The following is a 15,500-nucleotide window of genomic DNA, read 5'->3' on the forward strand; positions in this document are numbered from 1 at the left end:
GGCAGGGACAGGTTGGACTGGTTTTGGGATGCAGTGGGTGGAGGGGAAGAGCTGGGCTGGTTGTGTGGTGCAGTGCGGGTGGGGACGAACTGGGCTGGTTTTGGGATGCGGTGGGGGAAGGGGAGATTTTGAAGCTGGTGAAGTCCACATTGATACCATTGGGCTGCAGGGTTCCCAAGCGGAATATGAGTTGCTGTTCCTGCAACCTTCGGGTGGCATCATTGTGGCACTGCAGGAGGCCCATGATGGACATGTCATCTAAAGAATGGGAGGGGGAGTGGAAATGGTTTGCGACTGGGAAGTGCAGTTGTTTATTGCGAACCGAGTGGAGGTGTTCGGCAAAGCAGTCCCCAAGCCTCCGCTTAGTTTCCCCGATGAAGAGGAAGCCACACCGGGTACAGTGGATGCAGTATACCACATTGGCAGATGTGCAGGTGAACCTCTGCTTAATGTGGAAAGTCATCTTGGGTCCTGGGATAGGGGTGAGGGAGGAGGTGTGGGGATAAGTGTAGCATTTCCTGCGGTTGCAGGGGAAGGGGCGGGTGTGGTGGGGTTGGAGGGCAGTGTGGAGCTAACAAGGGAGTCATGGAGAGAGTGGTCTCTCCGGAAAGCAGACAAGGGTGTGGATGGAAAAATGTCTTGGGTGGTGGGGTCGGATTGTAGATGGCGGAAGGGTTGGAGGATGATCCGTTGTATCCGGAGGTTGGTGGGGTGGTGTGTGAAAACGAGGGGGATCCTCTTGGGCGGTTGTGGCGGGGGCGGGATGTGAGGGATGTATTGCGGGAAATGCGGGAGACGCGGTCAAGGGCGTGCTCAACCACTGTGGGGGGACAGTTGCGGTCCTTGAAGAACTTGGACATCTCGGATGGGCGGGAGTGGAATGCCTCATCGTGGGAGCAGATGCGGCGGAGGCGGAGGAATTGGGAATAGGGGATGGAATTTTTGCAGGAGGGTGGGTGGGAGGAGGTGTATTCCAGGTAGCTGTGGGAGTCGGTGGGCTTGAAATGGACAGCAACTCATATTCCGCTTGGGAACCCTGCAGCCCAATGGTATCAATGTGGATTTCACCAGCTTCAAAATCTCCCCTTCCCCCACCGCATCCCAAAACCAGCCCAGTTCGTCCCCTCCCCCCACTGCACCACACAACCAGTCCAACCTGTCTCTGCCTCCCTAACCTGTTCTTCCTCTCACCCATCCCTTCCTCCCACCCCAAGCCGCACCTCCACCTCCTACCTACTAACCTCATCCCACCTCCTTGACCTGTCCGTCTTCCCTGGACTGAACTATCCCCTCCCTACCTCCCCACCTATATTCTCCTCTCCACCTATCTTCTTTTCTCTCCATCTTCGGTCCGCTTCCCCCTCTCTCCCTATTTATTCCAGAACCCTCACCCCATCCCCCTCTCTGATGAAGGGTCTAGGCCCGAAACGTCAGCTTTTGTGCTCCTGGGATGCTGCTGGGCCTGCTGTGTTCATCTAGCCTCACATTTTATCATCAATTGTAAAGTACTTTTAAACAACTTGAGGTTGTGAAAGATGCTGTGTAAATGGGAAAAAAATCAGAAAGTGCCGGAAAAACACAAAGCAGAGTTAACTTTTCAAATCCAATAACTCCTCTACAGAACTCATTCAGAAGACTGCAAATTTGTCCAAAGGAAAGTGAAGTGTTGTTCTTCCAGTTCATGCTGACCTTCACTGGAGCACTGCTGCCAGCCTGAAGCAGAACAGGGAACAGGGTGGTGTATTGAAATGGCAGGCAACTGGAAGCTCAGGATCATTTTTGTGGACAGAACATAGGTGTTCTGCAAAGCAGTCACCCTTTCTAAGCTTCATTTCCCCAGTGTAGAGGAGACCACATTGTGAGCAGTGAATGCAGTCGGCTAGATTGTGTGAAGTGCAGCTAAAGTGCTGCTTCTCCTGGAAGGTATGTTTGGGCCCTTGGACACTGAGGAGGGAGGAAGTAAATGGGCAGGTGTAACACCTTCTGTGGTTGCAGGGGAAGGTGCCATGGAGCTGTAAGGACTTGTTGGAAATAAAAGAGGAGTGGGCTGTGGTGTCCTGAAGGGAATGGTCCTGGAAAGAAGGGCTCCCGCAGAAGGCTGACAAGGGATGGGAGAGGAATGTAGTAGCATCTTACTGGAAGTGACAGAAATGGTGGCTAATGATCCTCTAAATGTGAATGCTGGTGGGATGGCTGGTGAGGGAAAGGTGTACCCCATCCTTCTTGTGGAAGGAAGAATGGAGGTGAGGGCTGAAGGGTGGGAGATGGGGTCAGATCCCACTTGGGCCCCTATCAACCACATCGCTGGGGAATCCTCGGTTGAGGGAGGTCCACATTTTGAAGGGCCCTTTATTGCAGTTGGCATAATCAGAACTGAGGTGATGAAGGCAGAGGAACTGGGAGAAAGGAATAGTCTTTACAGGAAGCAGGGTGTGAGGATATATAGTCAAGGTAACTGGGAGTCAATGGGTTTGTAGTGGATATTGGTGGCCAGCCTATACTAGAGATGGAAACAGATGTTGGAAGGGAAGGGAGGAGTCAGAAATGGACAAGGTGAAGGCAGAGTGGACATTGGAAGTAAAATGGATGATATTTTTTTCTAATTCTGGACAAGAGGGATACAGCACTGATGATGTCATCAATTGTACCGGAGAATGTTCCATGTCTCCCACAAAGAGGCAGGCGTTACTACGACCAGTGCGGGTATCCACGGCCACACCTCTGACCTGAAAAGTGAGAGAGAAACTAAAAGAGAAGCCGTTCAGAGTGAGGACCAGCTTGGCCAGGCAGGGGAGGGTGGTGGTTCGTGAGGATGGTTCAGGTATTAGCTCCAGGAAGAAGCAGAGAGCCTTGAGATCGTCCTGCTGGGGGTGGGGGGTGGATATGTAAGGGAATGCAGATCCATGGCAAAGAAAAGACAGCTGGAGCCCATGAACTGGTACTTCTGAAACTGACAGTGTCAGAAGAATCACAGACGTAAGTGGGAAGGGGCTAGACAAGGGAGAAATCGAATCAGAATAGAAAGAGATGAGTTCTGTGGGTCAGAAATGGGCAGAAACAATGTGTCTGTCCGTGTGGTCCTGTTTGTGGATTTCGGGAAGGAGGCAAACGTGAGATCAGTGGGGTTGGGAAACTGAGCTTGGAGGCAGTGGTGGGGATCACCAGATGAAATGAGGTTAGTTACTGTTGTGAACACAATAGCCAGGTGTTCAATGGTAGGGTTATAGTCCGGAGTATATAGGAGGAAGTATCTGAGAGCTGATGTTCAGTCTTTTTACAAAGCGGACTCTTTCTTTCTTTCACCACTTATTCAGTGTAACATTTCTGAACTGTTGAAAAAGCTGACATTGCACAATAAATTATTACAACTCTGAGCTTTATACATTTTTCTTTCCCAAAAGAAGCTTATTTTGAAGAGATAATATTTTGACATAAAAATATGATATTACATATGAAGTACAATCCCTAACACCAAGCCCTGATATTATCTACATTCACATCCTGCTGTATAAATCAAATGGCATCTTATTAACACACCACATGCTGAGGCTAATTGTAGGCTTGTCTTAAGTAAACAGCCCTTATGAATGAAAGAAATTCTGCCGAAATTTATCTCTGTACATTCATTTTAACAAATCTATAAACACAAAAGAAAATTATGGGATATTGTTTATTTAACTACGCAAATACTGATATTCATCTAATCATCCTTGCTTCCTTCTAAATCATATCATTGTTATCAATTTGTTGATCCCATAACATTCTTTTTCACTTGGCATTAATGCACATTGTGTTTTCTACAGGATAATAAACATTATTTTGTTTTGACAAAAGATTGATCATGTCAGAAAGGCCACCAATTTAAATGCTATTTGTGACAATAATACTGCATTGCTTTTCCAAGTAGGTTAACTTCTATGAGAGGTCAATGTAAAGGTATTCTCACCTCCCAGCTTAACTACTGGTGACAACAGACTGAACACACAGGATTTGCTCTGCTATGTTTAAACAGGAAAGTAATATAAAATAATTGCATCCCAAGTTTCACACTGAATTTAAAATACGGGTGGAAAATGAAGCAAATAAAATATCCAAAACCTTACAGCTGGTATTTTAACTGAGTTTAATTCTTAAGTAAGCAAACTGAATCGTTCAATGAAGTATTGTTCTTATTAAGATGTCAGAAAGTCTTATTGATCAAAATGATGTTTCTTCGGACAAAACCAGAAGGTTTGCCAAAGAGCAGATTCTGTAGCTGCTTCACAGTAAGAATGATTTAAATCCCAACACTGGGCAGAATTTTCTAGAGCCACCCAAACCTTTGAGAAAGGTTGAATGAATAAATTGGTTGAGGGAGAGACGGATTTTGTTTCCCAGTGATGGCCTAAACATTTGCTGCTAAGTTCTCAGAACATTTCAGCTAAGTCATTTTGCTCTGTTTTAATCATCAGAAACCTGCTTTAAATTCATTGGCGTATCATGAGTACTCATTAACACAGTTGGAATTATGTTCCAGGGTGCTGTCTTGTTCGCCAAAAATGGGAAGAACATCTATTCTCAAACCTGCCTTGATAGCTGACATGTGAACATGAAGGGGTGGACCTCCTCCAGGCTCCAGTGAGTCCAAAGATCTCCAATCACTTTGCTCCTTCAGATAGAAAAAAAATTATTTGCACATATTCTTATAGTTTTAGGGTTGATGCCCCTCCACGTGGATCAGCCAAAAACAGGACTTAATAATATGCAGTCTGGCTTGTTGTTGTTAGACACAAACATTACTGAGCTGAAGACTGACCAGCTCAACAAACCTGTCCAAGAAAGGCAGCCATCCCAGCAAAGACAACGGGGCCAGTAATTCAGGGTTAAACTCAAAAAGACATCTTTTCAGAAGCTGTTTTTTCAAAAAAAACTTTCATGATACAACTGCCAACAAAGGTGGTAAGGGATGAGTGAAGAAACAAAGGTTGTGCTTAAATGAGACATGAATTACTAAAGAAGCCATTCCAAAACAACTGGGAGGCAGTGTCTCATGGAAATGTCAGCCAGAGCCCCAGGTTAATGCTCGGGGTGGGGGGGGGGGGGGGTGGTGGCATCATAGATCATGTCAACACAGGTGGTGCAATTTGAGTTCACTAAGAATAAGCATGTTAGTCTGACGGCAAAATTTTGCTAAAACATATCGGGTTCATCGATGCCGTTTAGGGAAGAAAATCTGCACTGGAGAAGTTGCAGAGGAGATTCACCAGATGTTGCTGTATTGGAATGTTTCAGCGATGAAGAGATGTTGGATAAGCTCAGGTTGTTTTCTTTGGAGTAGAGAAGGTCAAGGGGTGGACCTGATTGAGGTGTATAAGATTGTGACGGGCATGGACAGGGTGGATAGAAAGCAGCTGCTCTCCTTAGCTGAAGCGTTGATGAGGAGTCATAATTTTAAAGTGAAAGGCAAGAGGTTTCGAGGGGATTTGAAGAAAAGCTTTCAGTCAGAGGATGGTGGGGGTCTGACATGGGCCACATGGGAGGGTAATTGAGGTGGGAAACCTCTCAATCTTTAAAAAGCACTTGGATGAGCATGTGAAGGGTCATAACATTCAAGGGCCTACTGTGGAGAAAGTGGGACGAGTGTAGGCTGTAGTACATTTTTGACAGTACAGACTTGATGGACTGAAGGGCCTCCTTTGCACTGCATAAGTCTATGAGCTGCATTCTTGGTCTGGCCTGCATGTGTGTCCAGGCTCTCAGCAATATGGTTGGCTCTTAAATGCCCCCAGGCAATGAAGGATAATCAATAAATGCCAGCCTAGCCAAACATGCCCTCATCCTATCAGTAAATAAATTAAAAAGCCCACATTCTACAAATTAATTTATAGAGAGTTAAAAAATACTAAGACCATCCCAGCATAAAGTAAGAAAGGAAAAAAGAAAACAACATAAAACAAGAAGCTCTGAACTAAAATTGTTGAACTTGATATTGAGTCCAGAAGTGCTAAGTTGGAAGATAAGGTGAATTTTTCATTTTGCTGTGGTTTAATGGGGGCCTTTCTTGCTGTGATAGCCTTGGTTATTCACTTATTAGTTACTAATTAACAGATAAATGGAACATCCCAAGAGAGCTGGGTTTCTTTGACTCTAAATACTAAGGAATTATAAGAATAAAGCTGTGTTCACTATTAACTGGATAATAGACACAGGAACCCAGGAATAAAAACGATTGCTTCTTCTCCCTCATCTGAAAAACAGGTCCACTTCCATTAGCACGGCCGTATAGATCAATCAGTTTGAAAGTCACATCTGAGATGTTTGTATTCTCTTTAGCCACTGGTGAGTTTCCGGAAGACTGAAGAATAGCCAGTGTTGTTCCCTTGTTAAAGAAGGGCAACAAGAATAATCAGAGTGTAGGAGTGGGTGAGGGTGAGTGAGTCAAGATAGTACAGGTCATAATGAGAATGGGAGAGCATGAGCTTTGATGGGAGGTGGGTGCAGGAGTAGGAAGAGAGTGAGGATGAGGTATCAGAGAGAATTGGTGGCACTTACCATGGCAGAGTTGAGAAGGGCATTGACCTTCTTTCTATTGTGCTGCACATTGGTCGAAGTGGTTGAGAAAGCACTGCTGGGATGCCAACTTTGGACAAGATTGTCAAGGTCTACAGCAGGGCACCCCCTGCTGGTCCTGGGATAAGAGGGCATCTTTCCTCTTCACCACACCATCTGGCAGCCGCTTGGGCTTCTTGTCCATGGAAGCAGGGCACTAATTTCCACTTACCTGTCACATCCAGGGCAAAGGTCATGAACCTCTGCATTCCTGCAACAGGATGCACAATGGGCTTTTAAGCGTGGCACGGTCACCAGAGATGGTAGTCTGGTTCCAGGATATCCCAGCAGTGGGGAGATCCTCTGGGCAACACAAGTGAGAAAATTGGGCTAATGTCGGATGTGAGGGGCACTATAAGGATTGGAGTAGGGAGTTAATGAGGTGAGTTTGGGACATGAGGAATCCAGGTTGGCCTTGCGGGCAGAAACCCTTCATTAAACACAACAAACAAACTAGCCAAAAAGACACATGATTCAGCCCCACATCTCAGGTTAATGACTTCTCAATAAAAGCAGAAAAAGTTAAGGGATTATTTATTTATCTGTTTGTTTATTTGCAGGAGTCACTGACTGGCCAGCATTTATTGCCCATCCCTAGTTGCCCTTGAAGGTGGGGGTGAGCTGCATTCTTGAATTGCTGCAGCCATGTGCTGTGGGTTGATCCACAATGCCATTAGGGAGGGAAATACAGGGTTTTGACCAAGCGATAGTGAAGGAACAGTGATATATTTCCAAAATATTTATCCAAAAATAATTTAAACAAGTATCACTGACAAACTGAGACAGCCTTTGTATAGAATTTGTGCATTTGATCATTTAGTACAACCTGTCTTCAAATTACGTTCTTCAAACTTAGCTAAGAGTATTTATTTCCACAACAAAAAAACCTGACTTAAACGGACAGTAAGGTTTAGGAGACAACTAACAGTTTTAAATAAGAAGAGATGGGAGTGTCTCTGCCGATTTCCCCCTAATTGCTGGAAAATGTATAATTAATTTGTTTCCATCAGATTTTCCTAATCTGATGCTAAAATGGAGAATTTGCAATTCTTTGTAGTGCAGTCTCTTTAATCATTCAGCTCTTAGCAATCCCATATTTAATACAAAATCTGATTAGACTTCCAAATGACCTGTTGTCTCTGGTTGAAATTTGGCAGGATTTGATTTGGTGTGCTGAGCATCACGAAAACACAGTAATTAGAAACACTGCATGCAAACAGCGGAGCTCAAAATAATGTGAACAAATATATTTCAAAGAATGTTTAAGTTCTGTATCCAAATCAGCGTTTTTCTCAGTTTGTATTGCCTGTTAAATCTTCACTTTTCAAAAAAAAATTCCAAATCATCCTAGAGGAAAGTCATTATTTTTGAAGGTTTTTTTTGGAAAGGATATTTTAGTTTTCTAAGCTACCTCATTTACAGCACTCTCATTTATCAAAACAGTGGCAGAAACTCAGTGGGGAAACCAAATGTACCCTACTTGGGGCAATTGACTCCTTATTCATTTGTACTGGTCAGCTTTTAGACAAATTAAGAGTCTTTTTTCACCTTTGAAGATTCAGCTGCCTACTCCTACATTTTGGAGACAAATTGGTCAGTTTTCAGCTTGGGTAAGTTGGATTCTGGTGAGGAATGATACACAATACTTCCTAAGAATGCTCTATTCGTGATCAAAGAGTACAGTTCTGCGGCAGAAATAGACGGCATCTGAGTTTCTGTCAGCAAATCTGTGAATGAGATATGAAAATACTCAATATCTAGTTCCCTGTGACATCTCTATGTGTGAAAACAAATTCTTCCAATAATGCATCAAACTGATGATCTATTTAGTCAGAAGTGGAAGAATAATTCCCTATCCAAAGATGAAAAATGCATCAGCTCCAAGCCTGTTCTAGATGAAACTTTTATTCTGTTTTGTAATTTAACTACATTGTAGTTTATGATGCGAATCTCCTGTACAAACTGCAAAGAATACGCTTCACATTGAGTGAAAACAGTCAACACATTGTCAAACGCTATCATCTTGACATTGATCTTGCATGAGATTGTAAACAATTTAGCCCAAATTGAAAATATTCAAATAAAGTCCCATATTCCTGAAAAGAATACACATGGCTGTAGTACTAGTGTGACGCTAGGTATGTAGACCGTATGTCATATCACACAATACGGCCCATTCTGAGGAAGCGTCACTGGACCCAAAATGTTAACTCTGATTTTTTCTACAGAGCTACTGCTAGACCTGCTGATCTTCTGTTTTTGTTCCTGAATATGTCCCTTTAGCTGTTCACATTAAGCAAGCTGCAAACTGTACCAACCAGCCTGCATTGCCTCACTCACAACACAGTGGCTAACATCAGATATGATTCTGCAACTGGACAACATTTGCTGGATAATCCCAAGTGTGTGAAAAACTACACTGACAACCAATTGAAGATTGTCAGTCAGACCTACAGTATGAAGCATTTGCATCTGCTGGAAGCTACATGTATTAAAATACAGGGCTCTGCTCTTTGCAATCCTCTAAAGGACATGTACTCACACTGTACTTGTTCCATATCAACAGAATAATTTACAGACATTAGAGATAGTAGGAACTGCAGATGCTGGAGAATCTAAGATAACAAGGAGTAGAGCTGGATGAACACAGCAGGCCAAGCAGCATCATTGGAGCAGGAAAGCTGATGTTTTGGGCCTAGGCCCTCTAAATGTCAGCTTTCCTGGTCCTCTGATGCTCCTTGGTCTGCTGTGTTCATCCAGCTCTACACCTTGTTATCTCAATTTACAGACATTCACTGGATCATTTCTCAGGGCATTGTCTTAACCAATCAGAGTCAACCTGCCTGGTTTAAGATCTACTCGAATCAAAACATTAACTCTGATTTCTCTCCACAGCTGCTGCCAGACCTGCTGAGCTTTTCTAGCAATTTCTAATTTTGTTTCTAGCATCCACACATCTCTCAGTTTTTACCACAAGGTTCCACCTCAAAGTTTCACACTGCCTTCCTGCCACCAACCTCAGAGACAGTGCTAAAAGTCTGATGCACACAAAATTCTGCTCATTACTTCAGGCTAAAGGCATTGCTCAGCTGACCCACCTGACTGACACCAATCTCCAGCAAGAAGTGTCAGAGTTTGTGAAACAGTAGATTTGGACAAAAGTGAACATATGAATTAAGAATGTGAACAGGCCATTCAGCCCATCTAGGCCTTCTGCCAATCAATCCAATCAGGACGGATCTTCTGGTAGCTTCATCTTCAGATCCACCTACCCCTAGAACCATTGATTCCACGGTTAGTCAAAGATAAGGTGAAGAGAAACCAAGGTCGTACTGTGGAAAGTACAAAGAAGTGATGTTTGGAGAAGAGAATGCAGTGAAATGATGATTTATAGTTACTACATATTGGATTATTTACATTGTGGCTGCTGTGGCTTTGCTTGGGGCCAGCAGGTTTCCCTGTCAATGGTACACGACATTCCCAGTAATATTGATTAGATTAGATTCCCTACAGTGTGGAAACAGGCCCTTTGGCCCAGCAAGTTCACACCTACCCTTGGAGCATCCCAACCAGACCCATCCCCCTATAACCCACACACCCCTGAACACTACGGGCAATTTAGCTGGGCCGAGCCACCTAATCTGCACATCTTTGGACTGTGGGGGGAAACCGGAGCACCCGGAGGAAACCCACACAGACACGGGGAGAATGTGCAAACTCCACACAGACAGTTGTCTGAGGCTGGAATTGAACCCAGGTCCCTGGTGCTGTGAGGCTGCAGTGCTAACTACTAGGCCACCAGGCTGGGGACACAGGACATTGGAGAGTTCCCTTGTCCAATCAAATTCCACAAAAAAAACACTATTAGGTCCGCTCAGTTCGCAACAAACAACTGCACCTCCCAGTCGCAAACCATTTCCACTCCCCCTCCCATTCTCTTGATGACATGTCCATCATGGGCCTCCTGCAGTGCCACAATGATGCCACCCGAAGGCTGCAGGAACAGCAACTCATATTCCGCCTGGGAACCCTGCAGCCATATGGTATCAATGTGGACTTCACCAGTTTCAAAATCTCCCCTTCCCCTACTGCATCCCTAAACCAGCCCAGTTCGTCCCCTCCCCCCACTGCACCACACAACCAGCCCAGCTCTTCCCCCCCACCCACTGCATCCCAAAACCAGTCCAACCTGTCTCTGCCTCCCTAACCGGTTCTGCCTCTCACCCATCCCTTCCTCCCACCCCAAGCCGCACCTCCCGCTACCTACTAACCTCATCCCACCTCCTTGACCTGTCCGTCTTCCCTGGACTGACCTATCCCCTCCCTACCTCCCCACCTATACTCTCCTCTCCACCTATCTTCTTTACTCTCCATCTTCGGTCCGCCTCCCCCTCTCTCCCTATTTCTTCCAGTTCCCTCCCCCCATCCCCCTCTCTGATGAAGGGTCTAGGCCCGAAACGTCAGCTTTTGTGCTCCTGAGATGCTGCTTGGCCTGCTGTGTTCATCCAGCCTCACATTTTATTATCTTGGAATCTCCAGCATCTGCAGTTCCCATTATCTCTGATACTATTAGGTCATTTGTCAGCTTTTGTGCTCCTAAGATGCTGCTTGGCCTGCTGTGTTCATCCAGCTCCACTATTTGGTCATTACCACCTCACAGTTTATAGGAGCATCCTGTCGTCAAACTAGCTGTTCCGATATTACAGCAGCGATTACACTTCACTTGTACTTCCCTGGCTGTAAATACTTTTGAGCGAGGTGGCTGTGAAGACACAATATAGATACAAGGTTTTCTTTTGCAATATTCAGGGGTTTAATGAAACGAGGATAATTTCCAGCATCTGAGGCCCTCATTCTGAAAAATGAATCAGTAATTAATGATTTCTATCACTGTTTTACAAAGTTAGATACAATGTCCTGGCCACTTAGTCATTATTTCTGTCCATTAGCACAACATCAGCCCTGTTAGATAATAAAAACGAAATAATAAAAACAGTTCTGAGGAAGTCACTGGACCAGAAACTTTAGCTCTTGATTTCAGTTCTGTCGGCCCTATCACCCAAATTACTGAAAGCAAAAACGCAGCTCATCACCACCTTCTCCAGGGCAATTAGGGACGGTCAATAAATGCGGGCCGAGCCAGCGACTCCCGCTGCCCACGAATAAATGATTTTTTTTTAAAAATTGCCTTCTAAGTCCATTATAAATCAGTCACAAAAATACAATGACATCAATTCCCGGTCCAATTATTCGAATACCCTACCCACAACACGGATGTAAATTGTTTCAGTATTTACTAAACCCTGCAATTTCGTGTAGATTTCAAGTAGAGGTCGTGTCCTTGAGGCTTATTGTCCTCCTTCAATGAGAACGGCGTTTCTGGCCAAGAACGTGAGCTGGCCCTGCGTTTTCAGACGGAATAACATGCCCGATGTGTTTTCAGTGTTTAACGGTGAGGATAGGATTGTCCCTACTCCCTTAAAAATTTGTGAATCCTGATCCAGGTGAGTGCATGTCTGTTGTTTATACCAGAGCGGGTATTGATTTCACTGCAGTACAGCAATTGTAAAGCCTTTGTTGTGTGTGTGTGTGTGAGGCGGGAGCTGGTTGCACAACTTTTATGAATGAAGCTGATTTACATTCAGTGCGCGTCCCCGGGACCGGCTCATGACTGCGCTCGGCCTGACGTCAGTGAGGTGCCTGTGCATCAATCAGCTCAGGCCAGTGACTCAGTCTCTGCTTCACTTTAAAAAAAACCACTTCAACTCCAGCAGCTCTGCACTCTGCTAATTTCACAGATGCAGCAGAACAGAGACAGACACAAGCCTGCAAACAGTCAGAGCTGCTCCTCCAAGTCACAGCGTCAGGCCCTGACTCTGTGCACCGCCAGCAAACCCTGGAGAAGAATTTGAATGTGGAACATCTGCACAAACAGGTAACACCAAGCTTAGTTTGCAATAGAGACACGCAGAAGCAGCGCGGTGCATTGCTTACTTTCAAGGTATAACCCGCGGCAGTGTTTGTTCTGGAGGATTGCAGATAAATGGTGGGGGCGGGGGGGGGGGGGGAATGTGAATATTTTGCTTGCTCTAGTTAACTATTTCTTAATTTTTTTGGGGGGGGGAGTAAATGCTGTGCTATCGTATCTGCTCAGTGATATACAGTAAATGATGGTGAGCTGTGCGTGGTGAAAGGTGATGGAAAAACGCGAAATACAACAGAACTACAGATCTGGAGCACACGCAAACTGCCGGAGAAACTCAGCGGGTTTTCTCCAGCAATATCTGTTTCTCTTTGTTACGGAGAATCGTGTTGTGTTTACAGAGCATCGCAGTTAATTAGGAGTAAAAACAGAAATCGCTGGAGAATCTCAGCAGGTCTGACAGCGGAGAGAGAAAACTCTTTCACTGTATTTTATATTGAATACACGTGACAATGAATGAATCAAATTCGAACCGGGTTAACATTTCAACAGACTTCAGAACTAGACTGGAAGCGGTGTTTCTCCGTGTCTCCAGACTTGGAGTTTTTGTTTTAGATCTGCAGCGAGCACAGCTCTCTGTGTTTTCACCATGTATGAGGTTAGAGTGCATTGTTTTAACTGTCCAAACCCGCTCTCCCACGTTCGCAGGGAACAGCCAACACGATGAATGAGAATATCTCGAAGAATTCCAGTGAGGAGCAGGCGGCTTGGTTGGAGACCAGTTTAGATTTAGCCTTGGCGCTGCAGCAAACTCCGCTCAATCCCTGGGACATTGTGCTGTGTGTTTCTGGGACAGTCATCGCCTGTGAGAATGCCATCGTGGTGGCTGTCATCTTTTACACGCCTGCCCTGAGGACCCCGATGTTTTTGCTGGTGGGGAGTCTCGCTGCTGCTGACCTGCTGACCGGTCTCGGGCTGATCATTCACTTTGTGTTCGTTTATTGCCTGCGCTCTGATCTGATCAGTCTGGTCACCGTCGGGATCTTAGTCGGATCGTTCACCGCTTCGGTGAGCAGCCTGCTGGCTATCACCATAGACCGCTACCTGTCTCTGTACAACGCCCTGACCTATTACTCAGAGAGGACAGTAACCCGCACCTACATCATGTTGTTGCTGACATGGAGCCTATCCCTGAGCCTGGGGCTCCTGCCCGTCCTGGGCTGGAACTGCCTGTCGGAGCCCTCCTCCTGCAGCATCGTCAGGCCCCTGACCAAGAACAACCTGATCATCCTTTCCGTCTCCTTCTTCATGGTGTTCGGGATGATGCTGCAGCTTTACATGCAGGTCTGTAAGATCGTGTGCCGCCACGCTCACCAGATCGCCGTGCAGAGACACTTACTGTCCAGCTCCCACTACGTGACCACCCGCAAAGGCATCTCCACCCTGGCCCTCATCCTCGGCGCCTTTGCTGTCTGCTGGTTACCGTTCGCCATCTACTGCCTGATAGCAGACTCCACCTACCCTGCAGTGTACACTTACATGACCATCCTTCCGGCCATCTGTAACTCCCTCATCAACCCGGTCATCTATGCTTACAGGAACCAGGACATCCAAAAGGTACTCTGGGCTGTCTGTTGCACGTCCAACAAGTTGCCCTTTCGCTCCAGGTCACCCAGTGATGTTTAGCCTCTGGGGTAACGTCTGGCTGCACAATCTGTTGGATCTTACCGTGCCTGTCTTGTTTCTGACTTCCTGGTACCCAGTGATGTGGAGGTGCCGGCGTTGGACGGAGGTGGACAAGGTCAAAAATCATATGACACCGGGTTTATTTGAAAACACAAGCTCTCCGAGCGCTGCACCAAAGTATTTTTCCTGACAAAGGAGTGAGGCTTCGAAAGCTTGGGTTTTGAGCTAAATCTGTTGGGCTGTAACCTGGTGTGGTGTGATTTCTGACCCTGATGACTTGGAAAAGCGCCTTCAGTCAATACCATTGCACTAAGCCCTGCAGAGTGGAAACAGGCCATTTGGCTCATCGAGTCCACACTGACTCTCCAAACAGCATTCCCACTCCCCCCCCCCCTCCCCCAGACCCACCCCTCTAGCCTATCCTTGAAACCCTGTATTTCCCGTAGCTAACCCCACCTAGCCTGCACATCCCCGGACACGATTTTAGCATGGCCAATCCACCCCGCCCTACCCTGCACAGTTTTTTGGACTGTGAGAGGAGACCAGAGAATCTGGAAGGAAACCCATGCGTACACGGGACAACATGCAAAGTCCACACAGATGATCACTAAAGGCTGGGATTGAACCTGGATCCCTGGCGCTGTGAGGCAGCAGTGCTAACCATTGAGCTACCGGGCAAGACGTTAACAAAAAAAAACTGAAAACAAACACAGGCTGCCTGACCTGCAGCGATCTCCAGCATTTGTTGCTTTCAGTACAGATTCCAGCATCGGCAGTAATTTGTTCCTTACAATGTTACAAATAATAATTGCAGAGACAGTGCAGAGGGAACGGAGTGGTCCCCCATCCTGAAATTCAATAAAAGGACTTTGTGTACTGTACTTGAATTTGCACAATTGTTAAAACAGAGAAAAAAAAACTGTCTAAATGTACACTGCACTTTGAATTTCAATCCTTACTGTAACATTGCACAGAATTTGTTTTAAAAAGATAGTTGTTTGTGTATTTTTGGTTCTTGTTTGAGATTTTTGGATGTATTGTTTACAATCATCAATAAAAAAGTCATAATTTGTGATAGAAAATGAGGCTCTCTGCTTTACATTCTGTGTTAATATATTTTCACATGCAAATATCGGAATAAATTGGTCACTCACCTTAGGGCAGCATTGAGCTGTAAACTTTAGACTGAAACCATCACCTTAAACAAAGTTCGTCAAAAATATCCAATACAGTCATAAAGATGCACAGCGCAGAAACAGACTCTTTGGTCCAACTTTTCCATGCCAATCATATCCTGAAATAA

General features: G+C 45.4%; 1 protein-coding gene across 2 annotated transcripts; it reads left to right on the forward strand.

Moving 5' to 3' along the window:
- Positions 1-12,002: 12,002 nt before the first annotated feature.
- On the forward strand, positions 12,003-15,163 carry LOC125465067 (G-protein coupled receptor 3-like). Of its 2 annotated transcripts, XM_048558151.2 has the most exons (3): positions 12,003-12,092; positions 12,387-12,523; positions 13,220-15,163. In XM_048558151.2, exon 3 carries the CDS (start codon positions 13,235-13,237, stop codon positions 14,195-14,197), a length of 963 nt encoding a protein of 320 aa, XP_048414108.1. In that variant the 5' UTR covers positions 12,003-12,092; positions 12,387-12,523; positions 13,220-13,234; the 3' UTR covers positions 14,198-15,163. The 2 variants fall into 2 exon arrangements, with proteins under 2 accessions (XP_048414108.1, XP_048414107.1); XM_048558150.2 differs by lacking the exon at positions 12,003-12,092 and having other exon boundaries at positions 12,305-12,523.
- The last annotated feature ends 337 nt before the right edge of the window (positions 15,164-15,500 follow it).

This window comes from Stegostoma tigrinum, chromosome 24, assembly GCF_030684315.1.
Source record: "Stegostoma tigrinum isolate sSteTig4 chromosome 24, sSteTig4.hap1, whole genome shotgun sequence".
In the NCBI taxonomy this organism is placed as follows: Eukaryota; Metazoa; Chordata; class Chondrichthyes; order Orectolobiformes; family Stegostomatidae; genus Stegostoma; species Stegostoma tigrinum.